Source organism: Myodes glareolus, chromosome 22 (genome assembly GCF_982192425.1).
Source record: "Myodes glareolus chromosome 22, mMyoGla1.1, whole genome shotgun sequence".
Classification (NCBI taxonomy): Eukaryota; Metazoa; Chordata; class Mammalia; order Rodentia; family Cricetidae; genus Myodes; species Myodes glareolus.
In genome coordinates this window covers 41,203,060-41,219,448 of record NC_142047.1, presented here as the reverse complement: position 1 = coordinate 41,219,448, position 16,389 = coordinate 41,203,060, and the positions used below count along the sequence as shown (strand labels likewise).

At 42.8% G+C, this 16,389-nt stretch overlaps 1 protein-coding gene across 1 annotated transcript in view; it reads left to right on the top strand.

The window, feature by feature from the left end:
• Wwp2 (WW domain containing E3 ubiquitin protein ligase 2) overlaps positions 1-16,389 on the top strand; it is a 126,468-nt gene that overhangs the window by 89,560 nt on the left and 20,519 nt on the right. Inside the window, 1 exon segment of the mRNA XM_085681764.2 lies at positions 10,300-10,389. Coding sequence (XP_085537890.1) covers positions 10,300-10,389 — 90 coding nt within the window.

Sequence of the window (16,389 nt, the reverse complement as noted above, 5' to 3'; positions counted from 1 at the left end):
CACAAAGCAAAACCAAACAAGATCTTTGATAGGCAGGGTTGGGGATGGGGTGGGGAGTATAGACACAGCATAGCAACAACAGTATCAAACGCCTTTCTAGACTTACAACAACAGTGTCAAACACCTTTCTAGACTTACAATAACAGTGTCAAACGCCTTTCTAGACTTACAACAACAGTGTCAAACACCTTTCTAGACTTACATTTTGATATTTTTGTGCATCTGTTGTCATTTTCCTGATCATTAATAGTAGCCACCAGATGGAATAAACTTTCACACTGAGTTGGGGATCGCTGAGTTTAACCCAGAGATCATTTTGTTCATTCTTTTCTGAAACATGAGTTAGCTACTTTTGTTTTCATGCTGCAAGTGAGGACACCTTAAACAGTTCTCCTGGGGTGACAAATTTTGACACCAAGATTACAGATATTGACACCAAGGGGACAGTTATCAACATGGGATAAACACGTATCTACCAGATTTTGGTAGTATGATTGTATGTACTTGTATTTTTATAAACTATTAAAAGCCTGTAGATGAAAATGGTGACTGGGAGGCAGGTGATGAGATGTCTTAGTTGGTAAAAGTGCCAAGCCTGAACCTGAATTTGGTCCCTGGAACCAGGAAGATGGAAGGAGAGAACGGCCTCCCACAAATTGTCCTCTGACTGTTGTACAAGTGCCCTGCAGTACCCCAACCCCCCAAAAATATATAAATGTAAAATTTTCTCCCCAGAAACCTTGAGGCCTAAAATACTTTGACAGTCTTATACACCCCTCTTTGATGTAGTCGCCATGTACAGGAATACCTAGACGTGGTCACATCCACATAAACGGCCGTGTGATTTTCTGTTGTATGAATAATGCAAGCTTACACGATCTTGTTTCCCTACAATTGCAGCTGTGCTGCACTGAGGCCGTCCCCTGTACACGCCTTTTTGTACACATGCTTATTTCGGTAAGAGCTGTAATACCTGGTAAGAGCTCCAGTGCAATGGCAAAGCGCTTGCTCAGTATACATAAGGTCCTGTGTTCCATCCCCAACACTGCCCTGAGAAAATGCCTAATTAATAGTATTTTGTCAGGCATGGTAGTGCATGTCTGTAACCCAGCACTCAGAAAGCAGATCGAAGAGGATCTAAGTGTGAGGCTAGCTTGATATACACAAGGTCTGGGAAAACCTGGAGCGAGATTCCATCTAAAACAAAACAAAACAACAAAACAAACAAACAAAACAAAAACAGACAAAAAGAAAAACTAGTAAAGCAAAATGTCCTTCTGGAAGTGAATTTCCTGTACTCAGACCTTCAGCTTTGGGGACCCCTCTCAAATTACTTCCTCAGGTCAGCTATGGAGTCATCTTCTTTGGGTACATATATGTGATCTTGCTACAACTCACATTGTTGGCTCTATTTGTGGTTTGAATTTGAATTTCTTTTATTATCATTGATACTCTTTTTAATATTTTGCTTTTTTATAATGAATTGCCTTATTGGTACAATTTTTGTTCTACTTTTTCATTTGGCTATTTGTGTTTCTCTCTATTTATTTATTTATGTAAGTACCCTATTTGCATATGTACCTGTACGACAGAAAAGGGCATCAAATCTCATTACAGAAGGTTGTGAGCCACCTTGTGGGTGCTGGGAATTGAACTCAGGTCCTAGTAGAGCAGCCAGTGCTCTTAACTGCTGAGCCATCTCCCTGGTCCCCTTAAAATTTCCTTTTTTGTTTGTTTGTTTGTTTTGGGGGGTTATTGTTGTTTTTTCGAGACAGGGTTTCTTTGTGTAGCTTTGGCTGGCCTGAAACTCCCTCTGTAAACCAGTCTGGCCTTGAACTCACATAGATTCTGCCTCCTGAGCACTGGGATTAAAGGCGTGCACCACCACCGCCCTGGAGTGCTTCTCTCCTTTTAAAAAAGACTTATTTATCTTCTTTTTGAGTGTATGGATCTTTGTCTATATACATGTATGTGTGCCATATATGTGCCTGGTGCCTTGGAGGTCAGAAGACAGCAGTGGGACTGGGATTGGAGTTCTGGACAGTTGTTGTGAGCCACCATGTGGATACTGTGGAACTGAACCCAGGTGCTCTACAAGAGCAGCAAGTGCTCTTAACTGCTAAGCCACCTCTCCATCCCTTTATTTTCTCTTTAGCCAGCAGGATTTGTTTGCTTGTAACAGGATCTCTTGTAGCTTAGGCTGGTCTTGAATTGTGTTCTATAGCCTACACACATGACTTGAACTCCGTATCCTGCCTTTGCCTCTTGAGTACAGATATTGCAGATGTAGCTTCATGATTCTTAATATGTACTAGATAATGTCCAATGATATATATTGTCAAAACTTTTTCCCAGACTGTAGCTTATCTCATTACTTTGTTTACAGTGCCTTTTAAAAAAATGGGTCTAGAGAGATGTTTCAGCGGTCTAGAGCAGTCTAGACCAGCTTCAATTTCTAGCATCCACAGTGGCCCACAACCACCCTAACTCCAGTTCCAGGGGATCTCTTGCCCTCTTCTGACCTTCATGGCACCAGTCATGCATGTGGTGCACATATATACATGCAAGCAAAACATTCATACTCATTAAATTAGACAGCTTTTTAAAATTTAAAAATGATAGGCGGCGCACGCCTTTAATTCCAACACTCAAGAGGCAGAGACAGGAGGATTTCTGAGTTTGAGGCCAGCCTGGTCTACAAAGTGAGTTTCAGGGCAGCTAGGACTGTTATACAGGGAAACCCTGTCTCAAAAAAAAAAAAAAAGAAAAAAATTAAAGATGATTGTGTATGTGTATTACAAACGTGTGTGTACATGTATGTGTGGTCATTTTGAGTTCCTCCTTGTTCTGAGGTTGTAACATTCTTGTAATGTACAGATACTCCGCATTTTGTTGATTTAAAAAAAAAAACTTTATTATTTGGAATTATGTGTGTGTGTGGATATGTGCTCCTGAGTGAGGTGCCTGAAGGAGCCAGAGACTTTGGATTTCCTGGAGCTGGAGTTACAGGTGGTTGAGAGCTGCCTGACATGGGTGCTGGGAACCAAACTTGGTCCTCAGAAAGAGCGAGTGGTACATGCTCTCAAACACTGGACTATCTTTCCAGCTCCCATTGTTGATTTTCGTATGCATATTATTTCATATTTTACCTTTTTTTTTGAGACAGAATTTCTCTGTAGCTTTGAAGCCTGTCCCAGAACTAGCTCTTGTAGACCAAACTGGTCTTGAACTCACAGAGATCCACATTCCTTTGCCTCCTGAGTGCTGGGATTAAAGGCGTGTGCCACCACTGCCTGGCTTCATATTTTATCTTTTTAAAATTCAGCATGTAATTTATAAACGTTGGCATGCCATTGCTTAATTGTTGCTGTCTTTTTCTTGGTGGGTTAATCATATAATGGCAATTTAGATTTAATTAAAACTAGTATTTTTACACATAATTAAATGTTAATTTTGTTTTGTGTGTGCAAGAGAGTACATGTGGAGGTCAGAGGACTACTTCCAAGAGTTTGTTCTCTCCTTCTGTCATGTCAGTTCCAGGATCAAATTCAAGCCCAATAGCAAGCACCCATTCTCCTGAGCCATCTTTCCAGCCTCTCCTATTTACACTCAGTTTTGATTATTTCAAGCATGTTATTTATTAACTTGCTTTTTCATCCAGTATGTTGTAAACATCTGAATAAGTTAATACTCATGCTAATGCTCATTTCCAGTTTGTTTTAAAACTGGAATAGCCCTGTTATGGAAGTAGTTTTTCTCACCAGACAGTGGTGGAGCATATCTTTAATCTCAACACTCAGGAGGCAGAAGCAGGCAAATCTCTGAGTTCAAGGCTAGCCTGGTCTACAGAGTGAGTTTCGGGACAGCCAGGGACACACAGAGAAACCCTGTCTCAGCAAACAAACAAAAACAACAACAAAATAGTAGTTCCTTTTCTCTTTGTGCCCCATGGGGCTGTTCAGGGTCTCTGCCTCTGCTCTGATGAGCTATAATAGGTGCTCCTACAGCTGCATCTCTGACACGATTCTTTTCTTGTCTGCGTTAGGAGTTCACACTCAGAGGATTTATGTAGACAGGGTTATTGATCAAGTTGCCTTTAGAAAGGAAAAGACTCATTTTTTTTCTCATCCACTATTTTTCAGATTATCTACCTATGTTGTCAACTTTCCATTTGAAAAGTGTGTGTGTATGTGTGTGTGTGTGTGTGTGTGTGTGTGTCTGTGTGTGTTTTACAGAGACCATTTCTGAGACTTGTCTTTACTTTCTATAGAAGCTTATATTTGAATGTTACCAGACTCCATCTGGGATTTCCCCAAGGCAAAGCAAACAGTATGATTGAAGAGAAAAAGAAAACAGACTTAATTTAGGAAACTCAGTAACTGCTCCTCTAGCATCTTGGGCTTGGGCATAGAATGCTGCTTGTAATTATTAAAAGAAAGTCAGTGTGCTGAGATTGAAGTGCTAGTCCAGAATTCAGAAAAGCCCGGGAGAAGCAAGGAGTTAGACACAGTCCCTACTCTGTTGAGAAAAGAACCAATAAAGCCAGGAGCTGGTGTGAAGGCACTAAGTTGCCCAAGAACCAGTATGAAGGTACTATGTTGCAGTGTGTTTAGATTTCTAACTCAGAAAACCAACATCACTGCAGAGGAAGGAATCCTTTTACGGTTCCAGAATGAGTAGGGCTCAGTGCAGAGGCATCTGCTGTAAGAGCATAGACAGGAAGCATGAGTCAGCCTTCTCCCTCTCCCTTCTCTGGTTTTGGATAGGTTCTTGCTCTATAGCCCAGGCTGGCCTTGAATTTGTGATCCTCCTGCCTCAGCCTCCTCATTCAGGTGTGCCCTGCAGACCTAGCAAAAGCATGTATTTTTGTTTGTTTTTGTGTTTAATCAGTATGAAGTTGAATTTCTACATGGGAGGCTTTGGGAAAACACAAATACTTCTAGTATATTCTTCTAAAGTTTCATTTCAGTTCAAGTAATAGCAAGAAATCCTTTCTTTAGGATGCCCAAGGTTCTGTTTGCCATGATTTTGTTTGTTTGTTTTGTTTTGTTTTGTTTTGTTTATTCAAGAGAAGATTTCCTGTATCCTAGGCTGACTTTGAACTTAGTATGTAGGAGACTGGGTGTCACTAGGTGTCCTGTGTCCTGGGCTGACTTTGAACTAAAGATCTTCCTACTTTAGCCTCCAGAAATTGGAAGTTATAAATGTGTACATATCAACATGTCATGATTTTGTTCATTTTACTTATTAATTGCATTTTAAAGTTATTCTTTGAAATTTTCATATAATTTATACAATGTGCTTTGATCATATCCATCTACCATCTCCTTCTCCCTCTTCCTAGTGCCCCCATCAACCACTTTCCCAATGACTCTATTTTTAATGGAGAAAGCAGGTTTTCTTTGATTGTGAGGACTGTTAATACCCATTGCCTAGGTAAATAAAACAAGTACAGTAATGACTAGAAATAGTCAACACTCTTTCTTTTTTAAAAATTATTTATTTTTATTTCATATGCATTTATATTTTGCCTGCATTTATGTCTGTAAAAGTGTCAGGTCCCCTGAAGCTGGAGTCAGACAGTTGTGAGCTGCCATGTGGGTGCTGAGAATTGAACCTGGGTTCTTGGAAAAGGGCAGCCTGTGCTCTTAACTGCTGAGCCATCTCTCCAGCCACATCAATACTCTTACTAAGAATGTATTTTGAGCATTTAACCATGTAATTTTATAAAGGTCATTTAGGAAGAACCCTAGTACTAACTTGAACTCCTGCCATTATCAGCACATTCCCAGTTTTCAGTTTTGCCCTTTTTTTTTTTTTTTTCTTTTTGGTGAAACTGAGATCTGTCCAAACACAGGATCCAACTAACCAATGCGTTGATCCAGATGGTTTGACAATATCATGTAATGGCAGCTAGTGGGTAGCTCGTTTCTTGATGATTTTTAATGGAGAATTATTTTTGGAGGGAATTTCTGCATGGCACTGAGAGTTCAGCCCAGGGCTTCGTGCATGCTAAGAAAGACTCTATAACAGAGTTCTTGATATGAAGCTTCCACTGGCTCAGGCTATCCTGAAGTCTTGATCCTTCTGTCTTTACCTCCTGAGTGCTGAGATACCGTGTAGGCACCACACCACGCTGATGGTAACCTTTTAGATAATGGTGTAGAAAGTTAATTGACATCATCCTAAGAATGGGATCAAGGCTTTGTCTTGCCCTTTAAACTCTTTAATGTGAAGATTGTGGGGAGACGGGGGATCAAGGGTGGAAGATACACAACACAATAAAGGAATGAAGGTAAGAGAAAAATTACCTTAAGACTGAGTTAAATTGGAAACTTCTTAAGTCTTTCAAAAACAAGACCCAGTGTGGCCACTGTTCAGTCCGGTGTCACTCACAGAGGGCCAAGGAGCAACATGTCAGGTAGTGACCTGAAACAAACTCGCTGCTGTGAACACTGTTTCTGAGAGCATCAAAGGAAGCTGTTCAGTACGTAGACAGAACCTGTGTGACCCGGATGCAGCGTTGAGCAAGACCACGGCAGTGGATTGAAAAGGCTTTTTATCTCAGTGTGAGGATAAAGATGCTTATAAGGGACAGAAACTCAACCCCTGGCAGGGATATGCTGACAAAAGTCAAAGCCAGTATCATTTTCTTGGCATGAGGAGACCAAGCCAAGATAGTCGGGAGGCTTAATCTATGTGGGTCAAGCAGAAGCAGGAGGCTCGTGCACGGCTGGTGACAGAAGTGACCCACTGTGCTGAATGAATGAGGGGAAGGGATCTGTGTGACTCATGAATAGCTGTGCAGGTAAGGGAAGAGTGAGAGTTCTCAAAGAAAGGGAGGCCAGCCAGGCCAGGGGTCAGGAAAGACCCCACAGTCATTTAATCTGAGCAGGAGTCCGGTTTTCAAAGGAAATGTGTAGATAGTAACAGGTGGAAGGAAGGTCTGGTCCCTTCGCTAACTGTTTTCCTAGCTGAGTCAGTTGAGAAGGTTCATAAGGACACAGAGCAGGGCTGGACAATAGCAGTCCCTGAAAGAGTGACTGTCATTCTTAGGATCAGCTGCCATCAAAGATGAGAGGGCGGATCTCACCTAGGCCTGTGTGCTAAAAGAGCAGCCAGAACCGTGGGCTGCAGGGAAGGGGGAGCGTAGCTTGTGTGTCTTGGCAGTTCTGTACCACTGTGTGGATTAAAGGCATCCATTGCCTGGAATTTCAAGTATCTGCCTATCTTCGAATTAAAATATTAAGCAAGGCATAATAAAACCTTTGTTTCAAATGGAAATTGCATATAAGATGAATTATATACTGAAAGGGTTTTAGGAATAAAAGAAAAATATGTTTAGGGTTTTTGTTATTAACTTTTTCGGTGAATTTTATTAGTTGTTACATTATGATTCAGGGTCCCAAGGTAAGGATTATCATATATCCAGGTCCCCTTTTTACTGTCTGAGGAGAAAAGAAAAACAGAGAACAGGGGAGAGGTGGGCGGAGCCAGGTCAGCTCTTCCCAGGAACTGCGCCTGCTGCTCTGCGGCCATCCCAAGCTGAGGCCCATGATACGGGGCTGAGGGGTTGTACACATGGGGTACCACTCACACAAGTCACCCAAAAGCCTTAGCAGTCACTGTCGTCTCCCAGCAGTGTAGCTCCAGGGAGTTCTGCCAGCAGTTCCTGGTCTGCTTATGGTGTGGGTTGTTTCATAGTTTTTTATTTTAGTCTTGATGTCTACAGCCATGGTGCCGACTCCTAGACAGCCCCAGAGCAGCGCTAGTTCAGTGTGACCCTTAGCAGAGACACTGGTGCCGGTTTTTCGTTTTTTTAAAATCTCCAATTGCTGCAACAGATACTTTATCTTTTAAAGAGGGTTATTCCAGACCGGGTTTGGTAGTACACGGCTCTAAGTCCCAGCACTCAAGAGGCTGAGGCAGAAGGATGGTAAGTAAGTTTGAGGGCAGCATGGACTGCATATCAAGATCCTGTTTCAAAAAAATGGGGTGAAGACACCCCATAAAATTATTGTGGACAGTTTTATTATTAGGATCTGACCCCATTTTTATGTTTTTACAGTGCTAAGACTAGATTACAGAGCCTGGCACAAGCCAGGCATGTGCTCTATTACCAGGGTATATAGTAGACACCCAGTTTTAATTTTCAAGATAGCTCGGGCTATCCTTAATTTACTGTGTAGCTGAGGGTGACCTTGAGCTCCTGTACCTCCCTTCTCTGTTTGGGGTTTGGATATTCCTTTTTTTGTTTTGTTTTTATGAGACAGGGTTTCTCTGTAGCTTTGGAGCCTGTCCTGGAACTAGCTCTTGTAGACCAGGCTGTCCTTGAAGTCACAGAGAGAGATTCACTTGTCTCTGCCTCCCCAGTGGTGGGATTAAAGGCATGCGCCACCACCGCCTAGCCTGGTTTTGGATAATTTCTATGTGAGTAAGTTTGAATGTCAGTGTTTCTTACAGGTAAAATTATGAAGTACAAATCTTACACTTTGCTCACTTCATACTCTCAAGTAGTAGTCACATTGAAACAAATTCCTATTTATTTTATGAGCAAGCAAGCAGAATCAGTGGGATGGCTCAGCGTTGAAACCCTTGCTTCACAAGCCTGAGGACCTGAATTTGTTCCCCAAACTCCGTGTAAAAATGGAAGGAGAGAACCAACACCAGAAAGTTATCCTTTGGCCAGCACATGCGTGCTGTGACACATGTGCATTTGCAACAATAATATTTTAAAAACAAGCTTTTCATCAGCACAGACTATACCAACTTCTTCCATAAAGTTCAGGCAGTACCCCAAAGTAGAAGTAAATAAAACCAGGGTAACTTCTGGGACTGTTTTTATCCTTCACAAAACATTGTTGTACCAAACTTTTGTGTCCTTTATATAGGTTCCTATATTCTGGTCCCATGAATCCGGGCGACAGGAGTGTGGAATGGTGGACCTTGACTGTGTTTGCGCTGCTTGACTTGGTTGGTTCTGTGCATCACCTGCTGTCTGTCCTCCCTTCCTCAGCACACGGGAACCCTCAGCCTCCCAGACTCATATTAGCTCACAGCTCAGCCATCAGACAGCCGCGCACCGTGTTCCTGCATCCATGTCTTCACATGACTGCTGATGAATCCTACAGCCTAAAAATAAATATCACTGGCTACATAATGAGACCTGTCTCAAAATAATTAGATAAATAAATAAGATTTTTATCATAAATATACAAAGCTAGGAGAACAGGGCTAACTAATATAACTTCTTTTGATTTTATTTATTTGTGTTTTGTCTTTGAGCATTTTCTTGCCTGAGTGTTTATCTGTATACCACAAACATGCAGAGGCTCAAAGAGTATGTCAGATCCCCTTGGACTGGAGTTACAGACAGATGTAAGCTGGGAGTCAAACCTGGGTCCTCTGGAAGAGCAGCCAGTGCTTTTAACTGCTGAGCCATCTCTCTAGACACAGGTTGTGGTATCTTAAAAGGCAGAAAGGGGCCCCAAACTAAACTTTCAGAGAAGCCCATGAAACCCAGAAATTGGCATGCAATTTTTTTTTAGAAATTCATTTTAGAAAGAAAACACTCTCCATTTCCATTGTAATCTTTTTTTGAAAAATTTATAAATTTATGATGTATACAGTGTTCTGCCTCTATGTATGCCTACACACCAGAAGAGGGCACCAGATCTCATTTTAGATGATTGTGAGCCACCATGTGGTTGTTGGGAATTGAACTGAGGACCTCTGGAAGAACACTCAGTGCTCTTAACCTCTGAGCCATCTCTCCAACCCCTCCATTGTATTCTTAAGGAATCTTTGATCCTATCATACTCAAGAAGCACTGATTTGAAAAATTCACAGAGCAGCTGGAGAGATGGCTCCTCAGAGGTGAAGAGCACATACTGCTCTTCCAGATTGCCATATGGAGGCACACCACTGCCTGTAGCCCTAGCTCTAGGAGGATCCAGTTCCTCCATCTGCCTTTCTTGGACACCTGCACTCACTTGCATATACCCCCACACAGACACATAATAAAAGATAAATCTCTAAGAAAAGAAAAAAGATCATGGTACGCCAGCTTGTGCCCAGGGGGATTCCCAGTGCTCTCGGCTGTGAAGGGATGCACAGCAGTCTTGTCAGGAGGACTCCAGCAGCAGCACAGAACTGCTGTGACGCTGGGCTGGCCTCAAATGTCATCTTTGTTGTTGTTGTTTTTCTTTTGAGCCCATGGACAGTGAATGCCTTCCTTCCTGCCCAGGACTGTACCTTTCAACTGTATGTGTCATGCCTCCCCTTGGTTTTATTTTCCAGATGGGAACAAAGAGAGCTGCCCAACGGACGTGTCTATTATGTTGACCACAATACCAAGACCACCACCTGGGAGCGGCCTCTTCCTCCAGGGTAAGGCCTGAGACTCTGGAATGGGTACCAGGGATCTCCCATGGGCGATTCTACCTCTCTGCCATACTGTCTCAATCATACCCTATGTTTCTTTGCTGGCTTTCCCCTCCTTCCGCTGTACCCTGACCCCAGCCTCTCCTTTACTCCACATGCATTGAATTGGACCCGACTCATGGCAGGGGCTCCATTATTGTGTGACAGTCAGTGCTGACAGAGCTGTTGAGTCCTGGAGACAGGTCTGAGGTCGGCCCTAGATCTTGGGCTCTCAGTGGCCTTTGCTCGCTCTTTTCTTTCTTTCTTTCTTTCTTTCTTTCTTTCTTTCTTTCTCTCTCTCTCTCTCTCTCTCTCTCTCTCTCTCTTTCTTTCTTTCAAGATTTGTTTATTTACTATGTATACAGTGTTCTGCCTGCACACTAGGAGAGGGCACCAGATCTCATTATAGATGGTTGTGAGCTGAATTGGTAGGTTCCGGTTCAGTAAAATACCCTGCTTCAAAAATAATAAGGGAGCAATAGAGGAAGACACCAATGTCAACCTCTTTCCTTTGTACATATGTGCATATACGTGTGGCAGATATGAACATGTACACAAATGTAACATGTATACAAATGTACATTTCCGTGTACAGCCTGCCTCAAAAAGCAGGTTGCTCCTAATTCCTCTGGGCTTGGTGAGAACACAGTGAAGTTCTTCAAAAACCCGAAGGCCGCGAAAGACTTCCAAGTAGGAAAGACTGTCCAAGTTCAAGGAGAAAAGGGGGTTGATTTCCTGTCTGCCAGGGACAGAACGTTCTTTCCACATGTGTCTCCTAGTCTTGAGAACTTACGAAAGGGAATGAATTGTGCTCTCAAGAAAGACTCGTCCTCAGCCCACCTAGTGCAGCCATGAAGAGCGCCTGCATAAATATGAACACCATCCTCCCAGTGTACCTAGGGGAAGGATGGTGCCTATGGGGGCTCTGGGAGGAGCCTCTGTGCTTTGTTAAGTTCAACTGTCAAGTGTGTGCCAGGCAGTCCCCACCTCACTGTCTGGTTCCACAAATTTCCACAGACATGCTGCTGTCACTCCAGTTTCCAGCAGAGCCTTGGGTTTCCCTTTTCTTCCTTGCTTTCCTGGGAGTGGTATCCCTCACCCGTCATCCCTAGTGCTCGTGCTCTTTCTACTTGGACGTGACGTCAAAATTAAACACTGACTTCTTAGTGTTTTTTTTTTTTAATTTCCACATTTATTGTGGGAATGGTGGAAATTTTTATACTATTACAGAAATTTTCAGGTATAGAGAATGGTATAATGAGCCTCACGTAGTCACAGCCAGTTTTATCTATAGCACGAGTTGACACCTTATAACAGCGTGTGGGTGAAATTGAGCCCTCCACCCATTTTTGTAAATATTTTCTGGGAACATGGCCACATTCATTTGCTAACCACTCTCCTTATTCTTTCCTTTTCTCTCTCCTTTCAATCCTAGGGGTTCACACCCAGTGCTCTGGGTGTGGTCACCATGGTAGGCAAGCGCTGTACCTCTGAGCCACACTGAGGTTATGGGAGGGTTTTTTTTGTGGCTGGTTAGCTGGTTGGTTGGTTGGCATTTTGTTTTGTTTTTGAAACAAGGTCTCTTTGTGTACCCCTGGCTGGCCTAGCGCTCAATATGTAGCAGGCTGGCATCCAACTCAACATAGCTCTGCCTGCCTCTGCCTCCCGAGTGTAGAACTAAAGCTGTGTGTGCGTCACCACATCTGCCCCGAGTCTACAGCTAAAGCTGTGTGTGCCCCACCACATCTGCCCCGAGTGGTCCCAAGTCTAGAGCTAAAGCTGTGAATCACCACATCTGCCCCAAGTGGTTGGATTTTTGAGACAGGTGTCTCACTCTGAAGCCCAGGCTGTTCCGGAACTCACTTTGTCTCATTAAGTAATAAAGGCTGCCCATGAACCTTTAGTGATTCCTTGCCTCAGCCTCCTGAGGGCTGAGTTTAGGTTTCTAATGGTTGCTTTTATTCTTCAGTGGCATAGTCAAGTAACTGCACCACAGACTATACCAGAAAGTTTTAAACATTTACTTTATAGGAAACCTTTCCAGTCTGTAATCTGTAACCCTCATCCACTTTCCTTGGTTTTCTTGGTTTAGGTTATTTTGAGGCAGATCATATACATTTTCGTTTACCTATATTTCAGTTCACACTTCTAAAATATGTCATTAGCCAGGCATAATGACACATACCCTTGATCCCAGAGCACTTGGGAGGCAGAGGCTGGTGGATCTCAGTGAGGCCAGCCTGACCTGCATAGTGAGTTTCAGGACAACCAGAGCTACATAGTGAGATCTAGTCTTGAAAAGACAAACAAACAACAACAACAACAACAACAAGTCACTATGGTAAAACCTCCATGTTGTTAGTATTCATGATGGTACTTCAAAATTACAGAACCAGACCACTCCATAAGCAGAAAAAAAGATTTATTGGGTCTCAAATTACAAAGGCCGTCTCAAGGTGGTGGGAAAGCAGAGAAGCCAGCCAGTTTATATGACAGCAGGGGAGGGCCTGAGCTGATACAATACTGTCCGTATTGATCCAGAACTAGGTGTCTTGTGGTTGACCTTTCGGGAAAGCTTAAGGGAGGTTCAGCTTTTCTAGTAAATGGAAACCTTTAGGCTTGTCTGCCTGGTAACAGTCCTTCTGTTTACCTGACCAAAGTTCTGTTTAGGGCTGTCACCAGTACTGCCATGTTTGCTGAGATGGGGCTTTGGACCTGGCAGTTAGCAGTATTTATTGTTCCATATCCTCCAACACAGAGTCAACGTTTGTATTTCTCTAAATGTCACAGGTCAAGCATTGACTTAACAGTATGACTTGCACATTTGAACTTTAGAACAAGAATGCTGTAAAATGTACAGTTGCTGTCTCTGAACCCTCTGGTCTTTAGGATGTATAGATGTTGTTTAGGGTTTCCTTTCCTTTTCCTTTTCCTTTTCTTTTCTTTTTCCCTTTTTCTTTACCCTTTCCCTTCCTTTCCCTTCCTTTTCCTTCCTTCTTTCCTTTTTTTTTTTTTTTTGAGACAGGGTTTCTCTGTGTCGTCCTAGAACTCACTTTGTAGAACAAGCTGACCTCAAACTCAGAGATCTTCCTGCCTCTGCCTCTCAAATGCTAAGATTAAAGGTGTGTGAACATTGATCTATTAAGCATTTTGGAAGAGCTAAAGTAAATATGGGATTCTAAGAATGACTAGGGTCTTATTATTCATTACATATTAAGGTGGGACACCAATCAAGCTTTCTTCTTTCTAGGATATGGTTTTTGTGATTACATTTTTCTTTTCTTTTCTTTTCTTTTCTTTTCTTTTCTCTCTCTCTCTGTCTCTCTCTGTCTCTGTCTCTCTCTCTCTCTCTCTGTCTGTTTGTGTCTGTGTGTGTGTGTGTGTGTGTTGAGGCAGACTCTCATGTAGTGCAGGGTAGCCTCAACCTTGCTATATAGCCAAGGCTGACATCAAACTTCTGATCTTCCTGCTTGTGTTTCCAAATGCTGGGATTCCCGGTGTGTACCACCTCACCTGGTTTATGCAGTTTTGGGTTTCATGAATGCTAAGCAAGCACTCTACCAACCTAGTCACAGCCTGGCTCCCCAGGATACTTTTAATATTCTCATGGGAGAAGCCCGTCTTGATACCTAACACAGTTCTTCCAGAATTTTAAGTGAAGGGTTCTTACTTCTTTGTATGGTAAGAAACCTAGAAAGAACATTAATAAGAGAAGTTTCTGACCAAGGCAGCATGATACAATTATGATCAACTTTAAAACAGCAAATAAAACCATTATCTCAGCAAACCTACTGACTGAAACAAGATTAAAGCCGGGTAGTGATGGCATATGCTTTTAATCCCAGCACTCAGGAGGCAGAGACAGGTGGATCTCCAGGAGTTTGAGCCCAACCTGGTCTACAGAGCAAGTTCCAGGACAGCTACGTCTGTTACACAGAGAAGCTCTGTCTTGAAAAACCAAAAAAAAAAAAAAAAAACACCAAAAAACAAAAAACACCAAGATCGAATCAAATACTTGATTTATTATGGCCACCCTATTATAGCAAATTCCTGGCCACATGTGTGCAGCCCAGTCCTTTTATTCTGGAGCACAAAGTATTGGGCCTATAGCCAAGGCTGCATCATGTGCTCCTCAGTCGGTCCTGAGCAATGCTCGGACCAGAGCTCGGCAGGATAGACACTAGCAAGCCCCATAGACAGTTGTAGGAGGGCTGTACTTACATAGGAGGATGGCATCAGTGGAAGTGCAGTGGGAATATGAAAGGTTGTAGGGAGTGGTACATGGAACCCTTTGCCAGAATGGAAGGTTCAAGTCAAACTGGATGCTCCAGGTGTGCCCTGTGAAGCCTTTGTTTTTGGTGCTCGGTGAAGCCAGAGTGAGGAGGCTAACTCAGCTCTGTTCTTAAAGATTGACTCCGCTCAAGATTTATGGGAAATAAATGATGAAATTACAGAGCTTAGAAGTTTGAAATTTTGTTATAGAGAGATGTTAACAGCTTGACAACTGTTAAGAGTTGCTTGCTGTTCTTCCAAAAGAGCTGAGTTTGGGTCCTAGCACCCATGTCAGGTGACGTACAAGCATCTGTAACTCCAGCTCCAGAGGATTCTGTACCTTCTTCTGTTGTGGGATATTTGATCATACTTTGATACTCCCAAGATTGCCAATAAAGTTTACTTTGAATCAGAGGGCAGAGCTAGCTACTAGCTGGCCAAAATTAGCCATAGAGGTTTTGGAGGACCAAGGACATATAGAGAGACACGGGAAGTTGGGGAGGAACTGAAAGAAAGGCTCGACCTTTCTTTTTTTTTTTTTTTTTTTTTGGATCAATAAAAGCTTGGGAGTCAGATATCGGGATAAGAACCTGATTGATCAGGGAAGCAACACAGAAGTGACCATTGACCTCCTCTCTCTTTCTCCATCCTCGATCCATAACACTCTTCTGGCCTCCTAGAGCACTCGTACACATGTGGTGTGGGAATGTGCATGTAAACACACACACACACACAAGTCTTAAGAAATTTGAAATTCACCCAGTGGATGACTCCTAGGTAAACATGCGGACTGAACATGTATTTGTCCCATTCTTCCTGGAAACTTGCTAAAATGGCAATAAATTCATTTTAGGAAAAACACAAATGTTCAAAAATAAGATATAGGCAGACATGGAAGCACATGCCTATAATCCTAGCATAGGAAATATAGGCCAGAAGATCAGAGAAGTTGAAGGAAGGATGAAGGAAACAGAAGAAGAGGGAGACAGACAGCACACAGGAGATAGTGACCCAGGTGTCTTTGCTGACAGGCAGGTGGTAGAGCTGAGGAAGCCTGCGGTCTGAAGGTCTGGCTGGATTGCAGCACAGAGCACCAATGACCCTAGGAGGGTGTGTATGAGATGAAAGCCTGGAGTTCACCTCACGGCTTCTTTGCAAGAGCAATTCAAGTCTCTTTCCTGTTCTATTGCCTCATGTGTATGTTTGAGCACATACGTCCTGCCACATGTGCATACACGCAAACATATACACACACAGATGTGACTGTCACTGGCCCTGAAAAACTTCTCAGAGAACCTGACCATCATTAGGGGCACAAGTCATGATTGTAGCAATGGATGAACTGAAGAAACCATCCCTAGATTAAAGACTGGAGGTTTTGTTTGTTTGTTTGTTTTGTTGTTTTTGTTTGTTTGTTTGCTGGAGAAATTGGCCAGCCTATAGTAGGAAAATTGCAGACTGATGTCCGAGGACCTTCAGATGGGCTAGCGGAGCCTCTGCCTCAGTAAGACAAGTGCAGCCTACAGCTCCTGCCTAAGTACTCAGCCTGCTCCTGGCTCATTCCCAGTGATTCTCCTGCCTCAGCTTCCTGAATACTGGAATTGCAGACATGAATCACCATGCCCAGCTTCTAAATTTTAGTTAATATCCTCAAAAGTTTGGGGGAAAATGAAAATATAACTTTGGTATAGAGTG